At 42.6% G+C, this 18,198-nt stretch overlaps 1 protein-coding gene across 4 annotated transcripts in view; it reads left to right on the plus strand.

Annotated features, from left to right (window-relative positions):
• LOC137379411 (anoctamin-4-like) overlaps positions 1–18,198 on the plus strand; it is a 238,897-nt gene that overhangs the window by 183,880 nt on the left and 36,819 nt on the right. For all 4 annotated transcript variants that reach the window (XM_068050181.1, XM_068050182.1, XM_068050184.1 and 1 more), the window contains exons 10-17: positions 206–261; positions 596–717; positions 3,786–3,920; positions 6,273–6,369; positions 9,416–9,476; positions 11,703–11,785; positions 12,791–12,931; positions 16,237–16,401. In XM_068050181.1, the coding sequence (XP_067906282.1) occupies positions 206–261; positions 596–717; positions 3,786–3,920; positions 6,273–6,369; positions 9,416–9,476; positions 11,703–11,785; positions 12,791–12,931; positions 16,237–16,401 (860 nt within the window). The remainder of the gene's footprint in view (positions 1–205; positions 262–595; positions 718–3,785; positions 3,921–6,272; positions 6,370–9,415; positions 9,477–11,702; positions 11,786–12,790; positions 12,932–16,236; positions 16,402–18,198) is intronic.

The following is an 18,198-nucleotide window of genomic DNA, read 5'->3' on the forward strand; positions in this document are numbered from 1 at the left end:
CTCACCCCAAATCTTTAGCTCACTTGACTTGTGGAAGGTGTATTGGTGATGGGCAGTTGACAAAAGGAAGGAATTGGTAGTGAGGGAATAGTGACATTATTTCCATTAAATAATATTGCAAGCAAGTTTGACACAAGTCATGGTAAGTAGTTTATTTTAATCTACCGGTCATATTTTCAGCAGTACTTAATATTCGTTTCCTTAGGACTCAATCGTTTACTTGGCAACAACACCTATGAGGCAGCATTCCCACTTCATGAGGTAAATGTGGAGCTTGGCAATTTTGTAAGATCGTAATTTATTCATCTGTATTAATAGTGTTCTTTTGAAATGTCAATTCACCTGATGTCTTGAATGAAAAGTTTGTTTTAATTGTAATTTTACTCCAATTCCTAAGCAGTGTTGTCTAAAGCAAAATGCTGCAGTAGAAGTCTAGAATAGCCAGTTAATTGCTAAACCCGACAATGATTTCCTGATTTAACTTTTCTTTTTAAAAAAAAAAAAAGATTTGGGGATTGGGGGCTGATTTTCCAACTTTTTTTTTTTCAAACACAATCTGATTCAAAGTTTCAAATTTTTTTTGTGCACTTTTCAGGGAAGTTACAGAAGCAAAAATTCCATAAAAACTCATGGAGCTGTGAACCACCGGCACTTGCTGTTCGAGTGCTGGGCCTGGTGGGGAGTGTGGTACAAGTATCAACCGCTCGATCTAGTCAGGTAATCTGCCCAATCATCTCCTGCAATGTTGGGTCAGCCATTGCTGTTGCGTGAATAATGTGATTTTTTTTTTTTTGACACGCACTGTCATCCAGAACTTAACATCAAAGGAAGCCAATCAGCCCATCGTGCCTGTGCCAGCTCAGTGATCCAATTAGTCCCACTACCCCCCTCCCCCTTTCCCCATAGCCCTGCAAAGTTTTCCTTTTCAAATATATATCCAGTTCCCTTTTGAAAGTTTACTATTAAATTTGCTTCCACTGTCCTTTCAGGCAGTGCATTCCAGGTCACAACTTGTTGCATTCTTCTCAAACCCCCTACCCCACCCCTCACCACTTTTTTAAAAGGTCTTGTTTGGTACACTATAAATGATGCTAGAAAAGTACTCCATGCTATGGGACAGATTAGTGCTGGGATAACACCGATTTATATCTTTTTAAAAATGAAAAGTAAGGTCGTAGATCTCACTGAAACCTGTTACAGCAAGAGACCCAAGACCAGTTCCCATGAAGTAGTCTACCATCACTTGCAGGTTGATAGGTAATTTGGCCATTGTAAATTGCCCCTAGTGTAGGTAGGTGGTAGGAGAATGGTGGGAATATGGGATTAATGTAGGATTAGTATAAATGGGTGGTTGGTGGTCAGCACAGACTCGGTGGGCCGAAGGGCCTGTTTCAGTGCTGTATCTCTAAATAAATAAATGAAGGAGGAGACCATTCAGCCCCTTTAGCCTGTGCTGCCATTCAGTTTGTTCATAGTTGATCTGCACCTTAACTCCATCTACCCATCTTGGTTCCATATCCATTAATAAACTGGCCCAACAAAAACCTAGCAATCTCAGTTTTAAAATTTTCAATTGACCCACAGCCTTAATGTTTTGGAGGAAGTTTCAAATTTCCACTACGCTTTGTGTGAAGTGCTTCCTGACATCACCCCTGAATGGCCTGGCTATAATTTTAAGGTTATGCCCCCATGTACTGGACCCCCCCCCCCCCCCCCCCCCAAACCAGAAGAAACAGGGTAGATAGAACCTATCAAATCCTTTTTAAACACCTCAATTAGATCACCCTTTAATCTTGTGTGCTTGAGGGAATACAAACCTATTCTATGCAACATGTCCTTATAACATTTAACCCTGTTATCATTCTGGTGAATTTGCGCTAAAGGCCTGCTACCCGACCCGGACCCAACGACGTGTGTTGGTCGGGGTCGGGCCCCTTTTCTGGGTCCGGCATTCGGGCTCGGGTTGGGTTGGGCCGGACACATACGGTACGTGCTCTGCCGGTAAGCATTAAAAATGTAAAAAAAAAAACTTACCAGAGCTGGGAGTGAGGGACGAACCCAGTCTGTGCCATGAGTGAGTGATGTCACTACGAGGTCATTGCATGCGTTGCAGGTTCAGTGTCAGGAAGGTAAGTAAAGGGATGGTCGGGTCGGGCTCGGGTCAGGCACAGGGCAAAATTGGAGGGGGTCGGGCTTGGGTCCGCTGTGGATCATTCGGGTTGGGTTCTTTTTCCCGACTTGAGCAGGCCTTTAATTTGCGTTGCACCCCCTCCAAGACCAATATCTTTCCTAAGATATAGTGTGCAGAACTGAACAGTTACTCTAGATGGGGTCTAACCAGAGTATTATATAACTGAAGCATCACTTCCACCCCTTTGTACTCCAGCCCTCTTGAGATAAAGGCCAACATTATTAATCTTTTTTAATAACTTTTACCTTTTAATGATTCATATATGTGCACTCCTAAATCTCTCTGCTCCTCCACAGTTCCTAACTTGCTGTTTAGAACATTTTGCCATCACCCAATGTTGACTATGATTTATTTGTTTTAATCTACATTCTCTGCAGCTAAGTGCAGGAATTATCACCAAATAAAAGCAATTTCAGGGGCTCATGTTAAATTCAACTCAATGTGAATGTTAACATGGGCTTAAAAAGAAAGAGTTGGAGGTTAGTGGTTTTATGCTTTTTCTTGGTGGAATATTTACAACATACTGAGAAATATTAGAGACTTTGTGCAGGGCAGCTTATGAGAACCATGAGGGTATATACATTGGGGTAGGTCCTGACTTTGCGTCATGGACCAAAACAGGCCATAGTGAGTCAGCAGCTGTTTCACATCTGTTATTTCTGTTGAATTCAATTGGGAGTTTTAAACTGGTTGCTGACTCGCTATCGCATGTTTTGACTTTATGGACCCCAATGTGTGAGCAGGACTATCACTTGCAAACACTGGCTTCTGCTCCATGAGGAGCACTGAGGGCCTTCAGAATTAAAGTTGGATTCAGACTTGTATGAGTGTACGTTTCTCGGGTACAGTATCTCAAATCCCAGCCTCTCGTATCCTTGGGAAAAGGAGCAGAAAATTGAAACGAAGGTTGCGTTCACGCTGCAGTTGTATTTTGCTACAAGAATGTTGCAGTAACACTGTAGTCACAAAATCGTAATGTCAGGACTGAGCATCTCACCAGGATGATAAGGGAGATCCCTGGAGGTTGTAGACTCAGCTTCCCTTGGGGCCATGTCACCACCATGTTGGTGCAAAGTCAGTGTTGGATTTGCACTGGCAATAAGCTTAAAGCAGCTTATTTTTTCTCTCAGTAAGGAAACTGGAGATGGCTGCAGTGTTGAAACTTTGACAATTATAAAGCCAAATGGCTTTCGACTTGTGCTGCGCAGTGTTGTGTATTGTACTGGTTATTGCATTTTTGCAATATATAACATAAGCTGTTAAAATGAGAACATTCAAGATAGCAAAGTTGGCAACGTAAGTCATGTTTGTTGCCAAGCTTTCCAAACCAGGGCACCACTTCCACTTCCAACAGACTGCGTCCCGCCAGCCTGTCCATTCTCAGTGTAATTCAAGGAACTGTAGCCCAAGTCTAAAGGAGTCCATGTTTCACTTTCCATGCTCCTGTAAATTTGCCATCATTGCCTCCCAGAATTCGCACTCCAATGTTTGTTTAATGTTACTGGTGCATTGGAACTTGAGAGAGAGTTATGTAGGTTGGTAGCTTCTTGCCTGCCATGTTTCACCGACAGTCTGTTTCCTTTGATGTTCGCAGGCGCTATTTTGGTGAGAAGATTGGTCTATACTTTGCCTGGTTAGGCTGGTACACTGGAATGCTGTTCCCAGCTGCCATTGTTGGCTTACTAGTATTTTTGTATGGAGTTTTCACTCTTGATTATTGCCAAGTAAGGTAAGGATGGGTATCCTGTTTGGGGAATTTTTTGGGGGGGGGTGGGGGGGGGGGGTTTGGTCGTTATTGGGATTAAGTTGTGTTTAATTGCTTTAAAAGAGTGAACCTAAGACATGTTTTTTTTAAAAAAGTCACATGATGCAGGTGTTGAAAATTTGCATTAAAACCAGACCACCCTTGTCAGCTGTGGCTCGGTGGGTAGCACTCTCACCAGAACGTCATAGGTTCAAGTCCCACTCCAGAGACTTGAGCACAGAATCTAATCTGACATGCCCGGAGCTGTAGAGAGGGAGAGAGAGTGCTGCACTGTCTGAGGTGGTGTCTTTCAGATGAAGTGTTAAACCAAGGCCATATCTGCCCCCTTAGGTTGACCTGAAAGTTCCATGGCACTATTTTGAAGAGGGAGAGAGTTCTCCCTGGTGTCCTGGCCGATGTTTATCCTTCAAGCAACACCACTCAGATTATCTAGTCATTGTCACGTTGCTGTCTGTGGGAGCTTGCTGTGCATAAAATTATAAAAAAAATTAATTCCTGTGATGCTCACATCACTGGCCAGGTCAACATTTATTACCCATCCCTAACTTTCATGTTTCTTACATTACAACAGTGACTACATTTCACAAAGTACATCATTGGCTGTAAAGTGCTTTGGAACATTCTGAGGTCATGAATAAATACATTGTATAAATACAATTTCTTTTTTTTTTTAAGTTCTCTTTAATTGGCACCAAAACCAGGTGAAGAAACGTGAGCATGCATTTTCTAATTATCTGGTGACAGGCTGACCCTTCAAAGCGTTCTGATGGATTTTTTTTTTTTTACCCAATCATCTTTGATTAACAAGTCTGGTTTTCTGGCCTACTAAAACACAAGGAGCTCACAGCTCACTTTCTCATGCTGGACCTGCTCTCGATCTTTGCAATTTCATCTTGTTTCATTCCAAACATCGTACGGGATCCCGACTTTATAAATAGGGACAGAGTACAAAAACCAGGAAGTTATGACGTACCCTTATAAAACACTGGTTCGGCCTCAACTGGAGTATTGTGTCCAATTCTGGGCAGCACGCTTTAGGAAGGATGTGAAGGTATTAGAGAGGGTGCAGAAAAGATTTGAGAACGGTTCCAGAGGTGAGCGACTTCAGTTATGAGGATATATTGGAGAAGAGGAGATTTGATAGAGGTGCTCAAAACAATGAGGGGTCTGGGCAGAGCGAATGGAGAGAAACTGTTCCCATTGGTGGAAGAGTCGAGAACCAGAGGACATCATTTGAGGTGACTGGCAAAAGAAGCAATGGTGATGTGAAAAATGTGGGTTTTTTTTTTTTTGCAGTGAGTGGGATTTGGAATGCACTGCTTGAGAATGTGTTGAAGACGGGTTCAATTAAGGCTTTCAAAAGAGAACTGGGTAATTATCTGAAGAGAAAAATTTGCAGGGTTATGGGGGAATGGGACTTGGTGAGTTGCTCTTGCAGAGAGCCAGCATGAACACGAAGGGCCGAATGGCCACCTCCTGTGCTGTAACCATTCTGACTCCATGATTCTATGACTTAATTCACATCAGACCATGTCACCTGTATTAGTTTATATTTCTATTAAAAATTACTTTGAGTGCTAAATCAGTTGGATATTTAGATGTCGTGTGCAGTAGGTTACAGGCAAAGATTATGGAAGCTAAACCATTTCTGATGGACATTTTAGACATTGGATTAATTTCACTATAAAGCAATGATGAGAAATGAAATAGCTCAACGTTTTAGATTTCAAAATTTATCACGAGGGACAAATTTTATTTCAATTCATCTCCCTCCTCCAGAAGAATTTGCTTTTTTTTTAAATGTATACTGATTTCATACTTTCCAGGGCCATGAAAGAATAGAATGCCATAACACGAGGAGGCCATTCAGCCCATTGTGTGTGCTGGTTCTTTGAAGGAGCTATCCAATTAATCTCTCTCCCCTGCTCTTTCCCCAAAGGCCTTCAAGTTTTTATCCAGTTGCAGTTTGAGAGTTACTAGTGAAATCTGCTTCCACTGTGCTTTGGGTCGGCACATTCTAGATCGTCATAACTCACTGCCTTAAAGAAATTCTCTTCCTCTGTATCTTTTGCCAATTACATGAAATTTATCTCCTCTGGTTCCCAACTCCTGCTACTGGAAACCACTTCTCCTTACTTACTATATCTAAACCCTTCATTATTTTGAACACCCCTATTAAATTTCCCATTAACCTTCTCTGCTCGAAGGTGAACAGTCCCAGCTGCTCTAAGTCTCTCCAAGTAACTTCAACCTCTCATCCTTCTTGTATTAACTCAATGCCCATGATGTGATTGTGTCTCTGCTTTCTTCATCCAGTAAAGAAATCTGCCAAGCATCAGAGATAATTATGTGTCCTCTCTGTGATCAGCATTGTCACTACATGCGGTTATCGTTCAGCTGTGTATATGCCAAGGTATGGTATTCTATCGAATCCAGTTAAGTAATAAAACAAAACAGATGTTAAGTAATAGTGGTGTAGATTCATAACATCTACAAGGGCATTTCGGAGTGGCTACTTGTCAAGAAACCGATTTGATTCTGTGCTGAAGTTGGACCCGGTGTTTAATGAGTGCCCACTTTATGCTGAAAGTTGAAATTTCCTCTCCGTACCCTGCCATTGAGTTGGAATATGGTCAACTGTAAGTAGATAGTTTAGTTTGTAAAATCCTTGGATTCTTCACTCTCTTTCTCAAATGGCAGTGTTTGATTAATTGAAAGACCTGATTTTGACCTATTTTTGTTTAAAGTATTTAAGGAATGTAGGAACAGGATGAGGCCATTCAGCCCCTCAAGCCTGTTCTGCCATTCAGTTACATCATGGCTGATGTGCACCTTTTATTCCATCGAGCTGCCTTGGTTCTGTAACCTGTAATAGCCTTGCTTAACAAAATTCCATCCATCTTAGGTTTGATATTTTCATCTCTTCCTCCACCTCCCTCCTAGTCTCAGTAGCTATTTTTGGTGGGAGGAGTAAGGAGGGGGTCGGGAGAGAAGAAAGTTCCAGAAATTTCTGAGGGGCATTCGGGGCCCATTTTTAAAAAAAGTTATGTTTCAGTGCTGATCAAAGGCTGTGAAGTGTGGTGACAGTGAAATATCGATGGAACGGCATTCCTGGACTCAGCTGACCGGTTAACTAATGAGAGCTAATGTACTATATTGTAAAAACAAAATGCTAGAAATACTTGACAGATCATCAGGGTTAGCACTGCAGCCTCACAGCTCCAGGGACCCGGGTTCGATTCCGGGTACTGCCTGTGTGGAGTTTGCAAGTTCTCCGTGTCTGCGTGGGTTTTCGCCGGGTGCTCCGGTTTCCTCCCACAAGCCAAAAGACTTGCAGGTTGATAGGTAAGTTGGCCATTATAAATTGCCCCTAGTATAGGTAGGTGGTAGGGAAATATAGGGAAAGGTGGGGATGTTTGGTAGGAATATGGGATTAGTATAGATGGGTGGTTGATGGTCGGCACAGACTCGGTGGGCCGAAGGGCCTGTTTCAGTGCTGTATCTCTAATCTAAAAAATCTAATCTAATCACAGAGCATCTGGAGAGAGAAATAGTGTCAGGTTGATGAATTTTTGTCAAAACTGACACAACAGAACATAGTACTAACAATAGATCATTGACCTGAAATGTCAACTCTGGTCCCCTCCCCTACTGAGCATTTTCAGTTTGTATTCCGGTTTCCAGTAGCTGCAGTATTTTAGCTTGTGTAAGTAGTGAGGGCTCTTTAGTTTGTGGCTGCATCTGACTTTGAGTAATCACTGGAAGCATACAACTGCAGAACAAGTCTAGCGAGGCAGCAGAGTACATGTCACTTTCATGATGAATGGCAGTAAATGTTTCTGCTAGCTGAGTGTATTAGACTCAGCAACAGTATCTGTAAAATCAATATGATGCTGTCTGGAAAAACAGTGAGTTGTGCTTTCAAGGGTGTTCAATCGAGACTCTTTTTGAAGTGGTATGATCTTCAGAGCAGGACAGCTAGAAACGTTTTGCCATTGAGAGGAACAGGTGGAGGGAGGCCATTCAGCCCTCAGTCCCGTTCTGTCATTCAGTCAGCATAGCTGATGTGCACTTCATCTCGGCCTTTGTTCCTTATCCCTTGGTACCCATTACCCCAGTCTCAGACTTGAAGATTTCAGTGGATCCCCAGCATCCACAGTCTGTTGAAGGAGGGGGGTTCCAGCTTTTCACTACCCTTCGTGTGAAAAAGCATAAAGCACATTGGTGTGGAACTGGAGTCACGTATGGCCCAGGTCGGGTAAGGATGGCAGGTTTCCTTCCATAAAGGACATTCGTGAACCAGTTAGGTTTTTAATGACCATCCCAGCAGCTTCGTGTGTCCTTTTTACGAATACTGAATTTTATTCCCAGATTGTTTACAACTGGAATCAGATTCTCAAACTGCATGATGGAGGCTACAACAGCAGGTCAGAGGCTAGAAATCCTGCAGCGAGTAACTCACCTCCTGACTCCCCAAAGCCTGTCCACCATCTACAAGGCACAAGTCAGGAGTGTGATGGAATACTCTCCACTTGCCTGAATGGGTGCAGCTCCAACAACACAAGAAGCTCGACACCATCCAGGACAAAGCAGCCCGTTTAATTGGCACCCCATCTACAAACATTCACTCCCTCCACCACAGACTCACAGTGGCAGCAGTGTGTACCATCTACAAGATGCAATGCACCAAGGCTCCTTCGACAGCACCTTCCAAACCTGCGACCTCTACCAACTAGAAGGACAAGAGCAGCAAATGCATAGGAACACCACCACCTGCAAGTTCCCTTCCAAGTCACTCACCATCCTGACTTGAAACTATATTGCCGTTCCTTCACTGTCGCTGGGTCAAAATCCTGGAACTCCTTAACAGTACTGTGGGTATACGTACCCCAAATGGACTGCAGCGATTCAAGAAGGCTGCTCACCACCACCTTCTCAAGGGCAATTCGGGATGGGCAATAAATGCTGGCCTGGCCAGCGACGCCCACATCCCATGAATGAATAATAAAAAAAAAAAGGATTTGATGATTTTCCACTGCTAATGGCTGGTTCTCTGGGTTATTTGTCCAGGCCTCTGGATTACAAGTCAGGAACATAACCACAACACTACTGTAGCCCTCACGGAGCCAAGACTGAATATCCAATTTACTCCTGACTCTCTCTCTGGTGTTCCAGAAGGCATTTTTGGAAAATGGAAAAAGGTCTAGAGTAATTGAAGTAAACATTAGCTTCATCGATTTCAGATTTCAAATAGTCATTGAACCAGGTTGTTTCAAGATTTTACGAAAAAAGGTTATTTCAGAAATTGCTTCAGTTTACTGACCTTGGGCAGGCAATGCTACCAATGACGCATTATTGGTTGTCTGCAGGATATTGGATAGTTCAGGGCCAAAATGCTACGTGGATTCAGCTAATTTCTGATTGCAATAATGAAGAAAAGCAACATTTTCCTTTTGCAGGTGACTCACCTGTTTGACAATGGAGCGACTGTATTCTTCGCTGTTTTCATGGCAGTGTGGGGTAGGTTTCTGTTTCTACAGAAGAAATTATGGGATATAAACTGAATTTGGAGTATTGAATCAGCAGCCTGGTTTTACACACTCCTGAATTTCTTTGCCATTGACTACTCGATTTGATTGTTTGAGTTTTTTTTTTCTTTTTATACAGCTATAATGTTTATATCCTCTTTTCCCCCCCCCCCCCCCCCCAACGTAAACATGATTGTGTGTTATCAAGGTGTAAATGTGGAAAACAACTATTATTCTGATACAACTAAACCTCCAAACCTCAAACTAAAGTCAAGTTGAGTTCAGGCAATACTGTCCCATTCCCCTCTCCACATTCCACAACTATCACAGGAGATGCAGTTGAGAGGTCATTTTGTGAGACTACGAAGCTCCTGAATGTTCTCACTAGCTGAGTGTGGAGCTGGAGTTATAGTCTTGCCCTGACCTGTGTTCGCACTGAGCCAAACTTGGTGGCAACTGCACAATCTTGCAAGATAATCCTCAATCTTTTAATTAGCTCACCCTCTTTGTGAGGGATCTGGGCATTTTGCTCAGTCTGTTTGCTATTTGTATAATATCCAGGTGGAATCAGAGGGCTCAAAGTCAGGAGTAAATATTAGTGTTCATGCTTCACGTGAGCCTCCTCCCACTCCTTTTCACTTCACCATATGAGTATATCCTGCTATTCCCGTCTCTTTTGAGTGTTTATCTAGCTTTTGTAACTGCTCTGTGGATGTAGACGTTTCTCCTGAATCTTTTATATTTATGGCTGTGTTCTGATCTCGCTAACGAGTGGAAACATCTTCTCCATGTTTACCCTATGAAACCCTTTCACAATGTTAAAAAGCTCTATCAGTTATCTCTGTCTTCTCTTTTCCAGAGAATAGAGCCCCAGCCTGTTCAGTTTCTAGCCCAACCCACCGAAAACATAGTGAGAGTTAAAATCAGTCCTGGGTAGTCTGCAAAAAACAGAGGACCCAGCTACCTAACCTTGGAAGCATAGAAAGTAGGAGTAGGCCATTCGGCCCTTCGAGCCTGCTCTGCCATTCATTATGGTCATGGCTGATCATCCAACCCTGTAACATGTTCCTGCTTTGTCCCCATTTCCTTTGATCCCTTTCGCCCCAAGAGCTATATCTAACTCCTTCTTGAAAACATACAATGTTTTGGCTTCAACTGCTTTCTGTGGTAGCGATATCCACAGGCTCACCATTCTCTGGGTGAAGAAATTTCTCCTCATCTCAGTCCTGAAAGGTTTACCCCGTATCCTTAGACTATGACCCCTGGTTCTGGACTCCCCCACCGTCGGGAACATCCTTCCTGCATCTACCCTGTCAAGTCCTGTTAGAATTTTATAGGTTTCGATGAGATCCCCCCTCACTCTTCTGAACTCCAGCAAATATAATCCTAACCGACTCAATCTCTCATACGTCAGTCCTGCCATCCCAGGAATCAGTCTGGTAAACTTTCACTGCACTCCCTCTATAGCAAGAACATCCTTCCTCAGATAAGGAGACCAGAACTGCGCACAATATTCCAGGTGTGGCCTCACCAAGGCCCAGTATAATTGCAACAAGACATCCCTGCTCCTGTACTCGAATCCTCTCACTATGAAGGCCAACATACCATTTGCCTTCTTTACTGCCTGTTGGACCTGCATGCTTACCTTCAGCGACTGGTGTACAAGAACGCCCAGGTCTCGCTGCATATTCCCCTCTGTTTATAGCCATTCAGATAATCTGCCTTCCTGTTTTTGCTACCAAAGTGGATAACCTCACATTTATCCACATTATATTGCATCTGCCATGCATTAGCCCACTCACTCAACTTGTCCAAATCACCCTGAAGTGTCTCTCTGCATCCTCCTCACAATTCACCTTCCCACCCAGTTTTGTGCCATCTGCAAATTTGGCGATATTACATTTAGTTCCCTCATCTAAATCATTAATGTATATTGTGAATATCTGGGGTCCTAGCACCGATCCCTGCGGTACCCCACTAGTCACTGCCTGCCATTTGGAAAAAGACCTATTTATCCCTACTCTTTGTTTCTTGTCTGCCAACCAATTTTCTATCCATCGCAATACTACCCCCAATCCCATGCACTTTAATTTTACATGCTAATCTCTTATGTGGGACTTTGTCGAATGCCTTCTGAAAGTCCAAATAAATGGTGACATTTTCCAGCCTCTGGGACCTTTTGAGTCTAACCTCCTCTCTCCTCTGTTCCTCACCTTAGCCACAGTGTTCCTGGAGTTTTGGAAACGAAGACGAGCAGTTATTGCTTACGACTGGGATTTGATTGACTGGGAAGAAGAGGAGGTTAGTGATGTGACTGTAAAACCCCAATAACTGTCAATCACTTTCTAAACTGATGAGGGTAGACAAAGCTGTAGAAATCAACAAAAAAAATCTATTATTTAAATACCTTTATGTCCACTGGTTATCTATGACAAATATTTGTGAGGTTTGTAACAACTCCTTAGGAACCTGATTTGGTTCAAATGTCCCATTAATTAAAATAATGGAATCACCAATTAAATGGCGATGGTGAAAATGATCAGAAGTGTTTGCTTTATTTTTCTGTTGGCTGTCTGCCGTGGCCATGCTGGTAGCTCCTCCTCCCACTGAGGACAAAAGGCTGTGGTTTCAAGCCCCATTCCAGAGACTGGATTATACAATGAGTGCCAGTACAGAGGGAGCATGGCTGGGGCAGAGAAGTTGTACAGAGGGGGCTCTCAGAGGGAGCGCAGCGCATTTCGGAGGGGGCAGTATGGAGGGAGCGCGGTGCTGTTGGAGGTTGACTGTTCGTCGCGGGGTAAATATTGAGCAGGGCATCTATGAGAACGACCCTGCTTTTCTTGGAAATAATGTCATACTTTGTAAGCCCACTTGAAAGGGCAGATGGGGCTTCAGTTTAATGGCTCAGCCAAAAGACATAGCTGATGATGCTACACTGCCTCAGTACTGGCACTGGGAATGCCAGCCTGGATTTTTGTGCTCCAGTCTGTAGAGTGGGACTTGACCCCACAACTTTCTGACTGCTACCCACTCAGCCATGACCGATATTTTTTTTTTTTAGTTTGTGACTGCAGGCTATTTAACTGTTGGGTGGCGTCACAGTCCAAGTTGTTCGCTGCCCTCATTTTGCATCCATTGGATGATGCTGTCATGAACAGGGATTCTGGTGCTTATCTTCCCGAGCAGAATTGCTGAGTCCGATCAGCTGACAGCACAGATTGGGAATTCAGAATGAATTTGTAGTCTACTGCAGAGTCTGAAACAATGGCGAAAAGGAAACTGGAAATCTTTATCTTTCTCCTGCAGGAAGAAATCCGCCCCCAGTTTGAAGCAAAGTATTCAAAGAAGGAGCGTATGAACCCCATATCGGGTAAACCGGAGCCTTACCAAGCTTTCACAGACAAATGCAGCAGAATCATTGTATCAGCTTCTGGAATATTCTTCATGGTTAGTCAATTACATAGAATCCAGTTGCATAGAATATGCAGCACTGAAACAGGCCATTCAGCCCAACTCCTCTGTACTGCTGTTATACTCCACATGAGTCTCCTTCCATTCCATCTGCCTCATCTCAGCCTTTCAGCATATCTTTCTATTCCCTTTTCTCTCATGTACTCGTCTAGTTTCCTTCTTTTGAATACAGCTATGCTATTTTGTCCCATTCACTTTCTATGGTAGTGCATTCCACATTCCGAGTAAAGAAATTTCTCATTTTCCTACTGGATTTATCAGTAACTCTCTTGAATTTATGGCCTCTAGTTTTGGATTCTCACAAATGGAAACATTCTCTTCACATCTACCCTGTCCAACCCATTCATAATTTTAAAGACATCAGTCAGGTCACCTCCAAGTCTTTTCCAAAGAAAAATGTCCCAACCTATTCAATCTTTCCCAATATCTGTAATCTCTCATTTCTGGTACCATCCTTGTAAATCTTTGCACTTTCTCCAGTGCTTTTGTGTCTTTCTATGGTATGGAGATCAGAACTATGCACCGGTATCTAAGTTTATCATGTGGCTTGTATCAGTAAGGCTTCCAAATTGCTTATGTTTGGATGATCACTCTATCTGTCTTGTGTACCGAGTGATCATTCCAGGCAATCCTTGAATATGATATGAAGAGATGAGGATACCATGGAATGACCCATCCATTATCCGCTTTGAGTGGATGGGGCAGGATTTAAATTCCGAAGAGATTGCCTGATTCTTGGAATTGTGACTCTGACTGAATTTATTAACCAGGCTGGATTATTACTAATTTATAACTCCCTGGGCAATGAGTTGAGAATTTAAATAATTCCTGGTGCAGTGCTAGATGAAAATGTGTGTCTTTCTCTGCTGTAGTTAAGAGTATTCAGCCCTCCTAATCCAAGCAAACAGGATAAAATAATTCATCTCTCATCAGAAGGTATGTAAAAGATGTGCCATAGAAATGAATAAGGACCAAGGAAAATAGCGAATGTAACCTCTTTATTCAAAAAAGGAGGGAGACAGAAAGCAGGAAACTACAGGCCAGTTAGCTTAACATCTGTCTTCGGAAAAATGTTAGAAGCTATTATTAAAGATGTTCTAGCAGGGCACTTAGAAAAATTCAAGATAATCAGGCAGAGTCAACATGGTTTTGTGAAAGGAAAATCATGTTTAACCAATTTATTGAAGTTCTTTGAGGAAGTAACATGTGCTGTGGATAAAGGGGAACCAGTGGATGTATTGTACTTAGATTTCCAGAAGGCATTTGATAAGGTGCTGCATCAAAGGTTATTGCAAAAAATAAAAGTTCATGGTGTAGGGGGTAACATACTTGCATAGATAGAAGATTGGTTAGCTAACAGGAAACAGAGAGCAGGCATAAATGGGTCATTTTCTGGTTCACAAGATATAACGAGTGGGGTGTGCTACAGCGATCAGTGTTGGGGCCTCAACCTTTAACAATTTATATAAATTACTTGGATGAAGGGACTGAAGGTATGGTCGCTAAATTTGCTGATGACACAAAGATAGGTAGGAAAGTAGGTTGTGAAGAGGACATGAGGCTACAAAGGGATATAGCTGGGTTAAGTCAGCAAGCAAAAACCTGGTAGATGGAGTATATTGTGGGAAAATGCAACTTGATCCATTTTGGCAGGAAGAATAAAAAAGAAGCATATTATCTAACAGATTGCAGAGCTCTGAGATGCAGAGGGATCTGGGTGTCTTAGTGCATGAATCACAAAAGGTTAGTGTGCAGGTACAGCACGTAATTAGAATAGCTAATGGAATGTTATTTATCGCGAGGGGAATTGAATACAAAAGCAGGGAGGTTATGCTTCAGCTATACAGGGCATTGGTGAGACCACATCTGGAGTACTGTGTACAGTATTGGCCTCCTTATTTAAGGAGGGATGTAAATGCGTTGGAAGCAGTTCAGAGAATGTTTGCCAGACGAATACCTGGAATGGGCGGGCTGTCGTATGAGGAAACATAGGATCCTGAGGGGTCTTGACAGGGTGGATGTGGAAAGGATGTTTCCCCTTGTGGGAGAATCTAGAACTAGGGGTCACTGTTTAAAAATAAGGGGTCGCCCATTTTAAGACCGAGATGAGGAGAAATGTTTTGAGGGTCGTGAGTCTTTGGAACTCTCTTCCTCAAAAGGCGGTGGAAGCAGAGTTTGAATATTTTTAAGGCAGAGGAGCAAGGGGGTGGAAGGTTATGGGGGTAGGTGGAAATGTGGAGTAACCAGTTCAGCCATGAAGTTATTGAACAGCGGACAGGTTTGAGGGGCCGAGTGACCTACTCCTCCTAATTTGTATGTTCGTTCTGCAATCCTGTAGAAAGACTACCAGAACATGCCAAAATAGAAAATGCTGGCAATAATATGCAAGTAATGTGCAATATGATGTGGTGAGTGTGCCATTGCTCGAGGAACAGGTGACTTTGGATCTATAGTTCCCCAAGCCTCACCGCTTGTCTTGGTCTGTTGTAAACTCACTGAGAGAGATTGATTTGCTCTGATTAGTCATCAACTCCATTATGGTATAATGGGACGACCAGCATGGTAGAAAGTGAACTAGATGGGCTTTAGTCTTTTTTGTGGAACATTTCCTGTATTCAGATGTACACAGTGTTGGCACTGCTCTTTTGTTCTGATTAGTCTTGTTACCTTAAATACCAGAGTGTGTACACGAGAAATTGTAACCATGCAGGGTCAGGTCTTTACTGTGACGTCACATTTTATATTTCCAGTATGAGTGCAGCATACAGAGTCTCTCTCACACTTCATATATTAATTTCTCCTACATTCCATGCACCCCACCAATAAATTCTAGTACATCAAAAATACACACAAGTGACAACAGAATAACACTGAGTCAGCAGCATGCTGATCCTTTCCCTGGTGCCAGCCTGCAAATGACCAGGTTTGAACTCCCCATTAGTGTGCTGGAGTGGCAACTGAGTGGGTTGGGTTTTTCTTGTTAGTTAGAAGGGAGAAAATGCATTCTCGAGCTGTGGGCACTGCTGGCAAGACTGGCATCAGTTGCCCCTTGTAAGGATGGTGATGAGCTGCTACCTTGAACTGCTGCAGTCCATGTGGAGTAGATGTGCCCACAATGCTGATAGGGAGGGAATTCCAGGATTCTGATAGTGATTGGAAAGTGGCTGAAGGTTTTCCTGAACCATCAAGCATCCCAACCCGCTCAGTTTTGAACAGAGACTGATCACACTTCAGCTAATTGATTTAATTTGACAAATCTGTCTCTCAATTCCCTCTCTTAGATCTGTGTGGTGATTGCTGCTGTTTTTGGGATTGTCATTTATCGAGTAGTGACTGTGAGCATTTTTGCTGCATTCGAGTGGGCTCTAATTAGGAACAACTCCCAACTTGCTACAACAGGGACTGCAGTGTGCATCAACTTCTGCATCATCATGCTTCTGAACGTGGTGAGCTTTTAGTCTGGAAAAGAGACGCTAACAGTTTTTTTGAAATTGCATTTAAATACTGTGTAGAGAAGTTTCTACTGCACTACGGTGCAATGCACTGAACCCATAGCCTGCATTATTTGTGTTATGTTGGGGCTCCTTTTCTGTTGAAAAGTACTGCTGTGGAACTCCATGAAATGATTGCAGTGAATAATGGAACCTGTTTTGAGCATAGCCAGAGAGGAATGTAATTTGAGACATCAACCCAGAGGTCAAAACTTATTTCTAAAAAATAGACAAGAGTGAAACTGTATTTTGTAATTTACATTGTTAACATCTATAGTACTAATCCAGGTTAAACCAAAATATCCATCCCATTGTTATGTCACTAAATTGATGATTCCCTGAATCATTTCTTCAATACATCTTTCAATGAACAACATACCTCTGACTCGAATCCTCTTTTAAGTTGAGGGATGCCAACAGGGGCAAAGTTAGACTTCTCATTTCTACTGTTGACAACATTCTGATATTGAGACAGGCAATTTTTTTTTTTTTTTTTTTGAATGTGTGAAGTTCTCCTTGGCAGACTGCCTGTTCAACAGAACCAGCTGAGACAGCAGATGAATTGGACAGCAATTAAATTGATTCAAGACTCCAGAAAAGCTCCATAATTATAGAATCCAGCAGCTATTCAGCCCATCGTATATGGCTCTTTGAAAGAACTATCCAATTAGTTGTTTGGTAGTACAGAACTCAAAATAGAGACTTGTTGTCAAAGCTTTTCATCTTGCACTCATCAGGACAATCTGTAGGAATACCAATGTAAGGGAAAACAGCAACTTTATACTGTTTGAGAAGAGAGTGGGCAAGTGAACTCTGGTCGTGGCATTGTCGTGGAGAAACTGGTGCATACTCCATGTCAACACTTCTACCAATTAGTGATGAGTGCAAGATGGAAAGTTTTGACATGTCTCTATTTTCAGCAACATTTTCCAATTAGTCTCATTTCCCCTCTGCTCTTTTCCCACAGCCCTGAAAATCTTTCCTCTTCAAGTATTTATCCAACTCTTTTTTGAAAGTTACCATTGGCAATTACAGTCACAGCTGGAAATATGTTGTGCTGCTGCAAAAGTTTCAAAGTCTTGGATCTTCTCTGTCCCAATGAATTCCAGTGATGCAGGTCTAGCCACGTGTGTACAGAGTTATGACCATGTTCTGTTGTAGTTGGCAATGGTTAAATCAGTTGTGCATTTTCCAAGTGTTGCACCAATCAGACTTCTGTTGGATAACCGTTCCCGTTTACTGCTCTCTGCCAAAATCCAACACTTGGGTTTGCAGGAGTGATTTTGTGCCCATGAATACTCTGTGGCACTCCCTTCATAGTGATGCTCTCGCCAGCTCCATAGAATCTTGCAGCACAAGAGACCATTTGGCCCATTGTGCCTGTTCTCTGAAAGAGCTGTCCAATTCATTCCACTCCCCGATCTTTTCCTATAGTCCTCTAATTTTTGTTTTTCCCCCTTCAAGTATTTCTCCAGTTCTCTTTCGCAAGTCACTGTTCCATTGTCCTTTTTTAAGGCACTGCATTCCAGAACATAAATTTCAAAACCATTCCAATTTTAAATTGGCTAATATTCAAATTGCTGGTGAGCTTCTATTTTAGGAGTGCAAGGCCTAGCCAGCAAATTGACCCTTTTACACAAGTGACCAATCCTCTTTTGTAATGGACCTCAGCACTCCTCAGCTGTTCAACTCTGCTACTCACTGACTCTTCACAACAGCTGAGCTTTGCTGGAGTTGGAGTGAAACCTTCAA

This window comes from Heterodontus francisci, chromosome 18, assembly GCF_036365525.1.
Source record: "Heterodontus francisci isolate sHetFra1 chromosome 18, sHetFra1.hap1, whole genome shotgun sequence".
Classification (NCBI taxonomy): domain Eukaryota; kingdom Metazoa; phylum Chordata; class Chondrichthyes; order Heterodontiformes; family Heterodontidae; genus Heterodontus; species Heterodontus francisci.